Raw genomic sequence first — 15278 nt, 5'->3', positions numbered from 1 at the left:
TTATTAAATTATCCATTCAACTTTTATTGATAACCTTAGTGTAAACAACTCATAGTTAACAGATTACATTAATTTTGCTTTCCCTATGTTGAAAATAATTAAATAAGAAAAGGAAAAGGTTAGTACTTCAATTAACACATTTTCCTGATGAGAAATACAAATTTACTAAGTTGGATAGCAGGATTAAAAAGCTACAAAATTAACCAGTGACAATAGATTATGGAGTGTGACGTTGCTACATTAAAATGTAACAATATTTAAGAAACTACAGATTGGAAAATTGCTGCATGTGAAGTCGATGCTGGGGTTGTTACTGTTTTTAATCTCTAATAATTTAGAAAGATGGAAAATTGACTGTTTTGTTTGGAAGGAAATATTTTTCGCAGCTTCAGATTTGGAAAATCTCGATCCATTAACTGCAGGGTATGATTGTTAGTAAAGTTATATGTAAAGTCAGTATTTTCAAATTAAGTTATAAACCTAGATTAATAAATAAAATTTAAAAAAATTTATAAACCTAGATAATGTTTTCAAATGCACTAAGCACTGGGGAACAGATTATGAACAGAAATTGTGCCACAGAAGAACCATAACAATTATAAATCCAATCATATATTTAACATGTCCCCAAGAATGTTAAACAAATTTTAGTGAAGAGGGCAAGTACATATGACATTTAAAAAATTTAATTGTTGATTAAGTAATAGCTAAGACAGGGCTTTTAGCAAAATGATGTTGGGTGAAAGAACATTTTGGTATAGGTCAATCTCAAATTTACAGATCGAATATCAGGTTGGATGCTTTTGCATCTGAAACTATTGGTTACAAAGGCATGAATGAGTAAATATTTTAGCAGCAGATGATGAATCAAGCAAAAGTATCGAATTTGAAATGTGACTGTCATCTTAAGATAAATTTGATATGATAGTTTACTTGCATCTTTTTCAAGAGAGAGATGGAATTGGCTATACACAGCATAGAAATGGTCAGACGATTCCGACTATCATGCCAATCTGCAGTAATCCCATTTCCCTGTATTAAATCAAATCCCTGTCTGCTTTGCTCATTCAAGTAACAATGAATGTCTCTCAACTGTCACTGTTCCTCGCTCCACCACCATCTCAGGCTGCTCATTCCAGAAACCAGTTGTTCTTTGTGAACAACATTTGCCCTTTATTTCTGCCTTTCCAATGGTTAAAATTTCCTCTGATGAAGTACCAGACATGATGTCAGCAACACCAGCAAAAAAGTAAAGTTGATGGGATGCAACACTGAGCATTGCTGGTATAATGTAGAAATTATGCTCCACTTTTTGATGAAGGGCAGCATAGAAAGAGAATTGGAAGTGGGCCGATTTAAGGGAGTAACGCTGAAAGCCAGAAAGACAAACCACTGGTATTTAAGTTGAAAGGAATATCAGGCCGATTTACATGCATGGCGCATTGTTGGGAAAAGAATGGAACATTCAAGAAGTCAAAAGCTGCAAACAGAAAAAAAAAACAAAAACAGGGAGGCAATGTTTGTGATAGTTGACGATTGTATTCCAGGTGATAAACCTGATCACAGCGATTCTAGCAAGTCACAGGAAAGATCACTTTCTCTTCTCTTCCAGAATTCAGGAATGAGAAAAGTTTGTTTTATTACCGTGAGTATTGTAAGGTAAAACATCATGAGATGGGAATGTGTAGGGAGTTACCCTGTACAGGGCAGTAACAAGAAGGGGAGGTGTCCTTGTACTCCTGTTAGGTAAAACATCATGAGATGGGAATGTACAGGGCTGTAACAAGATGTGAATGCATCCTTGTACTTACAAGATAAGAGAGACATTGATGGATTGAGAGGCAGGAAGCTAGCAGGGAAAGGATAGCAACAGTTTTAGTCATTGGACAAGTAATGATATGATGATGTTCTAAGCACGTATCCAAGGGTATAAAAAATCACCATTTTGCTGATAACGGCAGAATGCATTCTCCGACTAACATGTTTAGTCGCAAGTGTTACAATCCGGTAATAAAGAACAAAGAACCCTGATTTCGACTCAGCCTGGTGTTTGTCTCACTCATTCATGAACAAAGCAGACCTAACAGTGTGAACACATATAACCAGGTATCAGTCTTAATTGATGATTGAAGAAGACATCTTCAAAGTATTCAGTTTACTTTACATTAATAGATGTATTTTTCTGACAGAATATTTGGTGGTATCCTATCCAATTTAAAAATAAAAGGCATTTCACATTTTTATGCAAAACATACTTTAAATCATTTATAGTCATCCTTAAAAGAGAATATGTTTTCATGAAATCATTGCCCCAACTTGAAAATTTTGACACAAGGCATCTTCAAATCAAAATAAAGGCCTCCCAATAAAGTATTTTGCTTATAAAATTTTCACCCTTGTCTCCGCTTAAAATTGGAAGAATCCTTTGTAACCAAGTAAACAGAGCACAGGTGCTCCACTTAAAAAGACAGCCATAGTAATTTTGAACAAGAGATTGCTGGAGTTACCCACAAAATGTGTACGTTAACTTACTTTGAAGAGTAAAGGAACAGTGCACCTATAGTTAAATAATTTAAAACATTGGATAAAGGCAATGTGTTACTCCAAGCAACTGCAGATAAAGGAGTTGCAGCAAATGCAATGTTTTTGTTGAAGTAACTTGCTAATTAATGACATCTTGAGAAAACATATATTAATGATGAGATTTTAAGAAGGAAAAAGCCAAGTGATAATAACCCTAATGTGAAAAACAAGATGCTGCAGCTGCCAACACCAGCACATCATTAATTTCAAAATATAAAACCAAAAATTCTCCCTAAATGGTAACTAATCCTTCAGTTTACACACAAGGTTCATTTGCAATCAGGTATGCTTTAATGATAAACAAAAAAAACAGCTATCTGTTTCACTGGAGAATGGCCTCACTATTTTCATATGAATCTCCAGTAACTTCTGCAATCCCTGATAATTCACATTTGACATATTTCTGTCAGATCTCCTGAAAAGCTTAATTATACCCAATATGGGAATGATATTCAGATTTATTAACCTTAAAATCAACTCAAAAACTGATCAGGATGAAAGGAAAGGTACACAAAATATCAGTTTATTTTACAAATATAGTGGATACTGGATTGACAGAATCTGTACAATGCATGTATTATATCATAATCAAATTCACTGGGCACATACTGGACTTTGAAATCAGTGGCAAATTAATAGCCATTCATCACACTTAACTTGCACACAGACTTTCTATGCTCTTTTGCACCAAAATGTATGGTGATTATAAATCCATTTTTGTGTCCCGTTATCTTCAGGGGATCTGTGTATCTCAGATCGAAGAACTCCTAATGAGGCATGAAGATTCTGCTCCAAGAAATGTAATTTTGTATAATTAATTCAATGCCAAATAATGTGGAGAGAACAAAATAAGAAATATGTGACAAGTAGAAAAAGCAAAATTGATTTTTAAAATCTTCAAAAATAATTAAAATGACATTCCAAACTTCATATCTCAATTTTTCAATGAATAAAAGGTATTTAGCAGTAATTAAGACACCACTCTTTTAAAAACCACCAGAGACAAGCTTACACGCTGTCCTGGCAAGTTTATTAAGTGTAGGAACTTCAGATATTTTAGGTCCTTCAATAATGAGTCAGTGGACATGCAGCTTTCAGCCACATCAAAGCAGACATTGCCAAGGTTACGATGCATGCCATAGATTAGTCCATCCCATTTCAGGATGGACTAACCGACTTCGCCCTGGCAATCACACTTAACCGAGCAGGCAGACCTGTCGCTTTCTTTTCACGCATCCTCCAGGGCCCTGAAAATTCAACACTCCTCTTTTGAGAAGGAGGCTCAAGCTATTGTCGAGGCAGTACAACACTGGAGACACTACCTAGCCAGAAAAGGATTTACCTTGCTGACTGACCAATGGGCAGTGGCTTTCATGTTCAACAACCAGCAGCAGGTTAAAATCAAAAATGACAAGATATTGAGGTGGAGAACTGAAGTTTCCACCTACAATATTTTGTATCAGCCCAGGAAATTCAATAGCTCCCAGATGCTTTATCCCATGGAATGTGGGCCAGTGCACAAATAGACCGATTCCAAGCCCTCCACAATGATCTATACCACCCTGGAGTCACCAGGTTTTTCCATTTTATCAAAGTACACAATCTGCCTTACTCCGTTGAGGAGATCTGGGCTATGACCAGAAATTGCTAGGTCTGTGCAGAGTGCAAACTGCACTTTTATCAACCGGACAGAGTGCAACTGATAAAGGACCCCTCACCTCCTCTGAACGCAATGTGTACTTCCTCAACATCATCGACGAGTATTCACGTTTTTTGTTTGCCATTCCCTGCCCAGACATGACAGCTGCCACAATCATCAAAGCACTTTGCAGACTCTTCACTCTGTTTGGGTTCCCCAGCTATAACCATAGCGCCCAGGTACCTCCTCTATGAGTGATGAGCTGTGCCAGTACCTGCTGGGCAGAAGTATTGCCATGAGCAGAACCACCAGCTATATCCTCCAAGGGAATGGGCAGGTTGAAAGGGAGAATGCCACCTTCTGGAAGGCCATCCTCCTAGCTCTTTGATCTAAAGGCCTTCCAGTCTCCCGTTGGCAAGATGTCCTCTCTGAGGAACTCCACTTGATCAGATCCCTCCTTTGTACTGCCACCAATGCCAATCCACATGAAAGTGTTTTCCTTTCCCAGGAAGTCTGCAACAGGGACCACACTGATGGCCTGGCTGACATCCCCAGGGCCAGTCCTACTCCAGAAGCACGCAAGGAGCCATAAGTCTGACCCACTAGTTGAAAGGGTCCAACTACTGCATGCTAATCCCTATGTGACTTATCCTGATGGGCACAAGTAACGGTAAGGGACCTGATGCCCTCAGGGGTTCCAGAGACCTCAATCGACCACCCCCAGCCCCTTCTTCTATCTTCACCCATGTTGCACCAAATCCATGGCAGTTACCCCAACCCCAACGGATGGCATGCCAGACTCGTCAAACCGATATCGATGACTGCATACAGACACTTGAGACTATCAGGACCCCATTGCAGTGACTCAGCTACGATGATCACAGTGGCAGATAAGACCACGTGCAAGACTTAATTTGTGATAACTTCTGATGCATTTCACCCTTCTGGATTCTTGAAAAAAAATGGGGTGAATGTGGTAAGCCACTATTTCTATAGTTGTCTGCCTGGACACACCCATTGGCTGATTGTACCTGTGGCCCCTCCCACAGACACCTGATTAAAGGTGACTGGTCCACAGCCCCCTCCCCAGTTCAGGACAGTCAACCATCATGAACGTGACTCCATTCTATTGTGAATAAAAGCCTATCAGATTTATATAACTTCAGTCCTTTGGACATTGATGGTGTATCAAATGGGACTGGAACTGTATTGTTCCTCCTGAAGTCCATTATAAGTTCTTTTGTTTTTAAGAAGTTCAAGACAAGATTGTTCTCTGGACATCATGCTGTCACTCTTTAGACTTCATTCATGTAGGCTGTCTCATCTTCTCCTGAATCAAGTTCAATCACAGTCTGTCCAGGATGACGGTGGTAAAGGCAGAGCTGAAGTCTATAAAAAGCATCCTCACATAGCTCCCCTGGTGTTCAAGGTGGACAGTGTTCTAAATCAAGCCACACAATAGATACACAGGGATATAACTTTGGCTGGCATATCAGTAAGTTCAAGGTTTTATGACCGTCATGTCCAAAAACGGGACAAAATGTATTTTTCTTTGCCCTGTAAAGACACACAAAGAGGCACCAAAGTGAAACAGACACTGTGATGGTAGTAATAACAAAAAATGCAGGAAGAACTCACCAGTTCACATTGCATCAGTGGGAGGTAAAGATATATAACCAAAGTTTTGGGCCTTCTTCAAGGTATCAGAGAAAAAGCAAACAGGAGTCTGAATAAAAAGGTTGAGGGAGGAGCAGAGAAAGACCAGGGGAGGAGCGAAGAAAGACCAGGGGAGGAGCAAAGAAAGACCAGGGGAGGAGCAAAGAAAGACCAGGGGAGGAGCAAAGAAAGACCAGGGGAGGAGCAAAGAAAGACCAGGGGAGGAGCAAAGAAAGACCAGGGGAGGAGCAAAGAAAGACCAGGGGAGGAGCAAAGAAAGACCAGTGGGAGGTGCACAGGCCAACAAAAAAAAAAGAGCATAATTAAACATTGATGCGAGAACAGGAGAGGAGAGAATTGATCGAGGGAGGGAGTGGCTCTGTGAATACAGAGCTGGAAGAAAGGAGACAGGAGTAAAGGGAAAATGAGAGAGCGATAAAGCTAGAGGCAAGGAGAGAGAGGGAAAGGGGAGGGATGGTTGGAGAGAGAATTAACAGAAACCAAAGAAGTCCATATTAAATGCCATCTGGTTGGAGGGAACAGATGGAATACAAGGTGGTCTCAGTCTAGCCGTGCATGAGACTACGGTCAGACATATTGGCATGGGAATGGGGTAGGAAACTGAAATAGGTTGCCTCCATTGCAGTGGGCAGAGCGAAGGTATTCAATGAAGCAATCTCCCAGTCTGCATCCAGACTTTCCGAAATAGAGGAGGCCACAACGGGAGCAACGGATGCAATAGATGACCCCTTTACTTGGAAGGACAGTTTAGGGCCTGAATGCTGGAGGTGTGGGTTCAAGTGTAGCATTTCTTGCAATCGCAGGGGTAAGTACCAATGGGTTGATTGATGGGGAGGGAGAAGTTGATGAGGGAGTCACAGAGGGAGCAGTCCCTGTGGAAAGCGAAGAGGGGAGGAGAGGGGAAGATGTGTCTGGTGGTAGGATTACATCACGGGTAGAGGAAATGTGAGACGATGATATGTTGGATGAAGAGGTAGAGGAGGACAAGGGGAGTCCTGTCCTTGTTGCGTATGGAGACAGGGTGGGGAGGAGCCAGGGCAGATGTGCTACTAATGGAGGATATGTGGGTGAGGTCAGAGTGGTTTGTAGTAGAGGGAAAGCCACATATTATTTTTTAAAAAGGAGGAAATCTCGAATTATCTCGCATGGAAGAACTCATCCTGGGAGCAGGAGTTGTGAAAAAGGGATGGAATCCTTATAAGGACAGTGTGTAAAGCGGTTTTACTAGTCCAGCGACCCTTTAAGAAGAGAAAGAGAGAAAAAGGGTCCCTTCAGAGACCCCACCACCTCCCCGGATGCTGCCACATCCTGCACTCCCTTAACCTCTGTGGTTGCATGGCTTCTATTCATTCCAGTGGTGAACCAGAGCTCCACGAATCCACTTCATCTTCCTCATTGTGCGATTTTGAACCCCCTCATCATGATGAGGAACCCATCGATGCCCGAGGTCCTCTGTTCACCATCAGCACCCTCACAAAACCTGGTCTGATACTGGTTCCTCAGAGGTGGTCTTAGCTGGGCGATACTATCTTGTTGTCTTTTAGATGAAACACTGGGGACTCTGGTAGCCCCATTCTACAGACAATTTACAAGTTTGATGACTCGGCATTTAGACCCTATAGAGGAGTGCTGGAAGATGTACCTCCACCTCTTCTATCCTTTTAAGTCCACATCAGCAGCAGTGCTGCCATCTTTATTGGAGCACGGGATTGAATGTGGACTACATTGTTCCACATTGTCAGGAGGTAATTCAACCTGTCAAGTCTATGTTGCTTCTAAAAGTAATGCCCTTAATCCTATTTCTCCATGTATTTTTCCTGTAGTTTATTCTGTCTCCTGCAACTATCGACTTGCTACTCACTGACATAAGGGGTAATTTACAATCACTTATTAACCTACCAATAATGACATCTTTTGGCACATCGTGGGGTAAACAGAACACCCAGGGGAAACTCAGACACAGAGAACATGCAAACTCTGCACAAACAAGACACAATGTCAGGAATGAAGCCCAATCTCTGGACTGGGGAGACAGCAGCTCCAGCATTTGCACTACTATGCCATCCTTGTGGAGGTGCTGTCTTTCAGACAAGATACTGAGGTTTCATTTACACCCTCAGGTCGAAGCGCAAGATGTTATGTGAGATTGAAATTGCTATTCCTGTATTATCTCTTCATTATTTATTCCTCAAACAACACAATTGAAATAGTTATCCTATTCATTAGCTCAGAGTTGTTCGTGAACAAATGTTATGTACAAATGTAACCAGAAGTACAAGAGTGCTGACTTTTATAAGTATTTGTCAGTTTTGAGGATCTTTGGTATGAAAACAAACACTTTTTGCAATTTGTCAATGGTCAAATTGGATTTGTACAAGGCTCAATGCACTTGTTGATCAGTTTCCAAGTACGTCATAAGCCACTGTTGTAGATTTTTCAGATAACTAACCGACATCCCAATTCAAGGCATTAAGTCCTGTGGTCTGGGAAAGGGGTTTCAGAATATCATGCAGTTTCCTGGACATTGTGCATTTATATGAAGGGAATAGACGTCTATCATTAAACAATAGTTAACTATTAACTTTCCAATTCATAAAATGGAGGAGTTTGATACATCAGGTCATGGTATGTTTTATCTTTGTCTTTTGCCCTTTTAGCCGTGGCGGCATCTCCCTTACCCTTTCAGTTACCGTCACTGTTTTCATTTTTTAAGCCTTCTTTGATGTGGTCTGAATAATATAGCAAAGATTATCAGATACCACCTGGAATAATCCAGTGGAAAGAAATTCAGAGTTAGTGATTCGGAAAATGCTGTTTTCCTCGTTGAAGTGGGCTGTCAGTCTTAAAATACTGGTTGACGTACCTTTCAGTCACCCAGGGGTGATGCAATGGGGAGGGGATGCATTAAAATCATTACTTTCTGCATCATCGATGGTCAATAAAAAGACCTCTTGCTCTGCGAACCTTGTTGCATGGGCATGCACATAAAAGAGCAAGCATCCTCTATGTTCACTCTAAGTGACTTCAATCCAATATGTTGCATCTATTATTAAAACAATGAAATAGAGGAAATTCCACTGGGAAACCCATGTCCATACTGCCAAACCTATACTATCAATATAACTAGAGTAGTCCAGAACTCTAGACAGAGCTCAAAAGCATTAAAAACATCCAAATGAATGGAAATTAATACCACCTCTGGGTGGCAACCAAAAAAAAAATCCTCCAAGCAACATCCACTAAAAGCACTGAGTGCTCATGCTCCCACAGTCCCCAATTTAAATGAATCAGAATTGATTCCCAGAACTTAGAAGATCAGCAATTTTGTCGGCATACCCCTAACCACACTATTCTATTAATTTTTTTGAGAAAATCTGAAAAAAAATAATTAAAAAGCACGTTTGAGAGGGTGGTTGACACCATTTAAGAAAGCATGCTTGAGAGAGTGGCTGACTACATTGAAGAAGCATTTCGACAAGCGCTTGGATTGGTTTGGCATAGAAGGCTATGGTCCAAACACTGGGAGACAGGTGCTCAATGTTTAATATGGGTGAGTGTGGTGAACTGCTGGTTCCGCCCGTTCTGTGACTGTACCTGTGGCACCTCCCTTTTTGACCTATTATAAAGTGTGCAACACCTTGACCATTCCCCAGAAAGCCCAGGTCACGTCAAAGGATGAGGCCCCTGTCCATTGTGAATAAGAGCCTGTAAATCAATGACTCAGTCTCAGCCTCTCAGTTATTTACTGCATGTCAATTTTATTCACAATTTTTTTGTTTTCATTGCCAATAATGGACCAAATCCTGAAACCTGACAAGCTGGAAATCGACCCACAGTCATTCGCCTGATGGCTCAGATAGCTTTGAACTCTGGCTAAGCTGTTTTAAGGTCTTCCTACAAAATTCAGCTGGCATCATGGCCACTGATGCAAACAGACTGCATCTTCTCTTCTCCCAGGTCAGACCGAGAGTGTTCCCAATGATCAGAGATGCCACCACATTTGTGGAAGGAACAATGCAGGGAGAAAGTTAATGAAGTATACGCCAGGCACATGCTTGCCACCCACAGATAGCTACTGGGCGAATCGGGCCATGAATTCCTCCGGGCCCCGTGAGGACTCATGCGGGCGTGCAACTTCCAGGCAGTATTGACCACTCATCAAAACACGTAAGACACGATCCAGGACATATATGTTGCAGGCATCAGGTCTGACTACATGTGCCAAAGGTTACTCGAGCAGAGCAAGTTAAGACTTAAAAGGGGCAATTGATCTTGCGAAGTCACTGGAGATCGCCTTCCACCACGTTGAAGTGTACTCTGCGAACGGACCTACAAGGGGGTCGCCATCGTGGGACATAGGTCTACAGGCCACCGGTCCACTACTGCGCCCAGTTAACGAGCCCACCACAACTGCTGTCTTCAAGGAGCACCTGAAATGCTACTTCTGCGGCCAGACAAAAAACTCTTGAAAATGCTGCCCGGCGAGAGACACAACATGCTCAAATGCAGGAAGAAGGGGCACTAAGCAAGAGTATGCCGATCACTACCCTCCAGCCCCAGCGCTGTCACATGCGTGACATAGCAGCTGCCATCTTGGTTGCCAGCATCTTCTGGGAATGACCACACCACGACTTGGGGGCTGCCATCTTGTATGCTGCCGACTTCCGGGGAGACCAACGTCGCCATCATGCCTCCAGATGGCAAGTCAGTGCAGGTTGGACCATGGACCAACCCTGGCCTCAGTGGTGCTGGATCAGGTTGGACCATGGATCGACCCTGGCCTCAGTGGTGCTGGATCAGGTTGGACCATGGACCGACCCTGGCCTCAGTGGAGCTGGATCAAAACAGCCCTCACCAATTCGCCTGCTCCATGATGGGCATCTCCATCAATGACCAGGTGACTAAATGCCTTTTTTGATAGTGGGATCACCAAGAGCTTTATTAATTCTGACACTATCCAATGTTCCTCCCTTGAGGCAAAACCGGTTGCCTAAAAAGTCGCCCTAGCCTCAAAGTCTCACTCCGCAGAAATCCACAGCTATAATGACCATGCGAAGACATATAAAGACTTTGCAGTTCTACGTGCCAGTAGTGTTGGGGATAGATTTCTAGAATGCAATATGACAGCCCTCTCCCACCCCTCACGGTCGGAAACCTACAGTTCCTTAATCGGCTGCTCTGCCCCCTCCCACCCTCTCCTGCTGGCCCAACCGATGCGCGGTCTTTCTACTTTCTGCATCAAACCTCCCTCCCTCCCTGCCACTGTTCACGAACCTTACCCCCAACTGTAAGCCAGTTGCGCAAAAACCAGGCGGTACAGAGAGGAGGACAGGGTGTTTATAAAGGCGGAGGTCGACAGCTCCTGGACGAGGAGATTATTGAGGCCAGCACCAGCCCTTTGAGAGCTCAGATAACAGTGGTCAGGGTGGGGGGTAAATGCAGAATGGTGATCGACTATAGCCAAACCATTAACTGCTACACGTAACTGGATGCATATTCCATCCCTCGCATTTCAGATATGGTCAACCAAATCTCCTAGTATCATGTGTTCGCTACAATAGACCTGAAATCCGCCTACCACCAACTTGCCATCTACCCTGAGGATCGCCAGTACATTTCTTTCGAGGTGGATGGTTGCCTTTATCACTTCCTTAGGGTCCCTTTTGGTGTCACCAATGGCATTTCTGTCTTCCAGTGGGTGATGGACCGGATGGTGGACCAATATGACCTGAATGCCACCTTCCCATATATGGACAAAGTCACAATCTGCGGCCACAACCTCCAAGACCATGACACGAACATCCAGAAATTCCTCAACACGACCAAATGCTTGAATCGAACCTAAAATAGGGATAAATGTGTTTTCCACACTACCCGACTTACAATCCTTGGCTGTGTCGTGAAGAATGGGGTCAATGGCCCCGACCCTGACCGCATGTGACCTCTACTAGGCCTCCCCCTTTCCAGTCTCAAGACCTTGAAAAGGTGCCTGAGGTTCTTTTCTTATTATGCCCAGTGGGTTCTCAATTACACGGATAAAGCCCACCCCTTTATCAGGTCCACTCCCTTCCCCTTTACAAAGGAAGTATGGGCAGCCTTCTCCTGCATAAAGACGGACATTGCGAAAGCTGCAACGTATGCGGTGGATGAATCTGCCTCTTTCCAGGTGGAGACTGATGCATCTGATTCTGCCATGGTCGCCATCCTTAATCAGGCAGGCCGCCCTGTTGTCTTTTTCTCCCGCACCCTCCATGGCCCTGAAGTCTGACACTCCTCTATAGAGGAGGAGGCTCAGGCGATAGTTGAGGCAGTACTGCACTGGAGGCACTATCTGGACAGCAGACATTTTACCCTGCTCAAGGACCAATGGACTGTGGCATTCATGTTCAACAATAAACAGTGGGATAAGATAAAGAACGACAAAATTTTGAGGTGGAGTATCGAGCTCTCCACCTACCATTATGACATCCTGTACTGGCCGGGGACGCTCAACGAGCCCTCAGATGCACTGTCATAAAGGACATGTGCCAGCGCATAGGTGGATCTCCTCAAAGCCTTCCACAACGACATTTGCCACTCTGGTGTCACGAGATACTTTCACTTGATCAAATCTCAGAATCTGCCATACTCCATTTGGGATGTCAGAGACATGCCAGCTTCATTTCAATGGACACTCAGATTGTAAAAGTTCCATTTCCTGTACTAATTATTTATACTTCATTTCTTGCACAATTCTCCACTGTAGCTCTACTAGAAAAGATACCTCTTATTTAATTTGTAATTGAAGTCAAAATATTCTGTTTCTCAACAACCAAGTAAAATTCAAATATATTTTGCTGCTTTGTTACAGTGGAAGCAAGTGGTTTGTGCTGAACTATTCAACCTCATTTTACATTAGTTCAAAATTCTATCTCCTTGATTTATTCACTTCCCTATCCTTCCTTTTATTGTCTCCTTTTATGAGAGTTCATACTAACAGTTCTCCAATACCTTTTTCACCTGTTCACAATCATACCACTATGGTGGGAATGTGGCAGTGATGGAAACAGGAACCCCTTCCTGAGTCCTCCTCGATAATAATCATAGATATTTCCTCACCCCAGCATTTGAACACCTCAATCAATGTTTCTGCAATTCTCCCAATGGTTATTAGTAAACTCAGACCAACATTGGGAACAGAAACTACAGTATTAACTTTCAAGTTGTTAACTAACAAGCCATCAGATCATCTTTAATTCACTTGTGTTTAACTTTGCCTGTAAAATTAGTTACAACTGAACTGATTTTTGTTACATTTACTTCTGCTTGCATACATGGAAACAGTAAGCAATTTGTGGGGGAGGAGAAGGGTACATTGCTAGGGTTTACGGAGAAGCTTGATATTGTAAAAACACAAGGCTGGAGAAACTCAGTAGGTCAAACAGTGTACAGGTATACACCACTTTACAAAACTAGAGCATTTCTTTTGTAAACTGAAATGGTGTAAAGCAAAAAAAACAGTTACCATTGATTTCTATGGGAAAAATCTTTGAGTGTTCCCAGACCTCAAAAAAATAACCCACCATATCATACCAAATAACACATAAAACCTAAAATAACACTAATGTATATTGAAAGCAGGAATGATATGCTAAATACACGGCCCATATAAAGTAGAAATAACTATGTACAGTGTAGCTTCACTTACCAGAATCGGGAAATCAGTGAGTTTTGACCGCCCACGACTGCCTTGTGACCACCCCGCCAGCCGCCCTGTGACTGCTCCGTCGGCCACCCTGTGACCGCCCCGCCGGCCGCACGCTAACCGTCCCGCCGGTAGCCCTGTGACTGCTCCGTCGGCCACCCTGTGGCCGTCCCGCCGGTAGCCCTGTGACCGCCCTGCCGGCCGCACGCTGACCGCCCCACCGGCCACCCTGTGACAGCTCCTCTGGCTGCACGCTGACAGCCCTGCCGGCCGTTCTGTGACAGCTTGAGCTGAAATGGCCTGATACTATGCTGTATGTCTAAATTCTTCAAAAATTAAATAAAATTTTTAAAAATTCCACTGGCCACTTTATCATAAAAGCAAAAATCCTTTAGTAAAAGCAAACACGGCTTTCTTTATAAAAGTGAATTTTTGCAATTTTGAGTATTCATAAAGCGGGGTATACCTATATAGCAAAAATAAAGACACATAACCAACGGTTCGGGCTTAAGTCCTTCATCTTTGCAATATAAAGTTTGACCTGCTGAGTTTCTCCAGCATTGTGTTTTTACTTCAACCACAGTGTATACAGACTTTTGTATTTCAGTAGCTGGATATTGTGTTTGGGAAATTCCAGTTCATATTCTGTTGAAATTACTGTTTGGTGAAAACCTGAATAAAACAAATAATATGTCTGACATGACACCAAAGGCATGAGTTGAGCCAAGAACTTTTTCAGGAAATAATTTTTTAAATTATAAGACTTGTATTAAAACCCAGAAGTGTATAGCACCAGAATACTACCAAAGTTTAAGCTATTAAATTTAAATAATAAATAATCTGATTACCCAAAATCGGATACACCAAAGTCCTCAGTTATCCAATTTTTTTTCAGAGCTGAACTGACCGGGGACATCGGGCTCCAAATAGCGGCAGTAATGGACCTCAGGCTCCCAGCACTGGAATCAGCCCAGCAGACCTTGGGCTCCTGGTGCCAGGGGCAGCGGATCTTGAAGCACCGACAGCAGCTGATCTTGAGGTGCCGGCAGCGGCAGCAGCGGACCCCGGACTCCCGACGGCTCCCGACACAAGCGGGACCTCGGTGGGAATGTGTCAGTGATCAGCAGTGGGTGGCCAACATTTTTTTTGGTGAGAATCAAACTTTATTTTAATGCTTAAAAAGCCTTAATTTTTTTTGTATAAACACTGTTACAAGTGATTTGCTGTTGCTACTGAGCTGGTTTTTTTTCTCCGAAAAAAACGTTTACCTGAAATGGGCATGGTCTTGACCATTTCAGATAATTGGAGTTGGACTGTATTTAAAAAAATGAAGATTCTTCATGAAAAGAAAATCAGCAAAATTAGAAGTTTGTGAAGCTTAATCCTACCACATCTTCTCGGATCCAAAGACATTGAAAACCAGAGGGCAAAAAAAAAAATCTATGATTACCTGCTCCTTCTTGTTCTTCAAGAATTCAGACAATTAATTGTTTGGCATAACCCAACACAGAATAACCTTTTTTAAAAAAAAATGATCTCAATTAATAAAATAAAAACATTTCTTCTTACCAATCATATGATTTGCAACATGGATCTGTATTTCCCGTTCAGTCTCAAAAGTCATCTGGCACTTAATGCACTGGTAGGTCTTCTTCTGTCCAACAATTATGAGATGAAAGAAATTATTATTTACTG

General features: G+C 42.4%; 1 protein-coding gene across 13 annotated transcripts in view; it reads right to left on the bottom strand.

Moving 5' to 3' along the window:
- The window catches only part of znf423 (zinc finger protein 423), a 403631-nt gene that overhangs the window by 162432 nt on the left and 225921 nt on the right, over positions 1 to 15278 (bottom strand). For 12 of the 13 annotated variants that reach the window (XM_069901631.1, XM_069901632.1, XM_069901628.1 and 9 more), the window contains one exon: positions 15153 to 15237. In XM_069901631.1, coding sequence (XP_069757732.1) covers positions 15153 to 15237 — 85 coding nt within the window. The remainder of the gene's footprint in view (positions 1 to 15152; positions 15238 to 15278) is intronic. The other variant, XM_069901625.1, reaches the window with a different exon arrangement.

The sequence above is a fragment of the Narcine bancroftii genome, chromosome 10 (genome assembly GCF_036971445.1).
Source record: "Narcine bancroftii isolate sNarBan1 chromosome 10, sNarBan1.hap1, whole genome shotgun sequence".
In the NCBI taxonomy this organism is placed as follows: domain Eukaryota; kingdom Metazoa; phylum Chordata; class Chondrichthyes; order Torpediniformes; family Narcinidae; genus Narcine; species Narcine bancroftii.
This window is presented reverse-complemented; position numbering and strand designations above follow the sequence as displayed.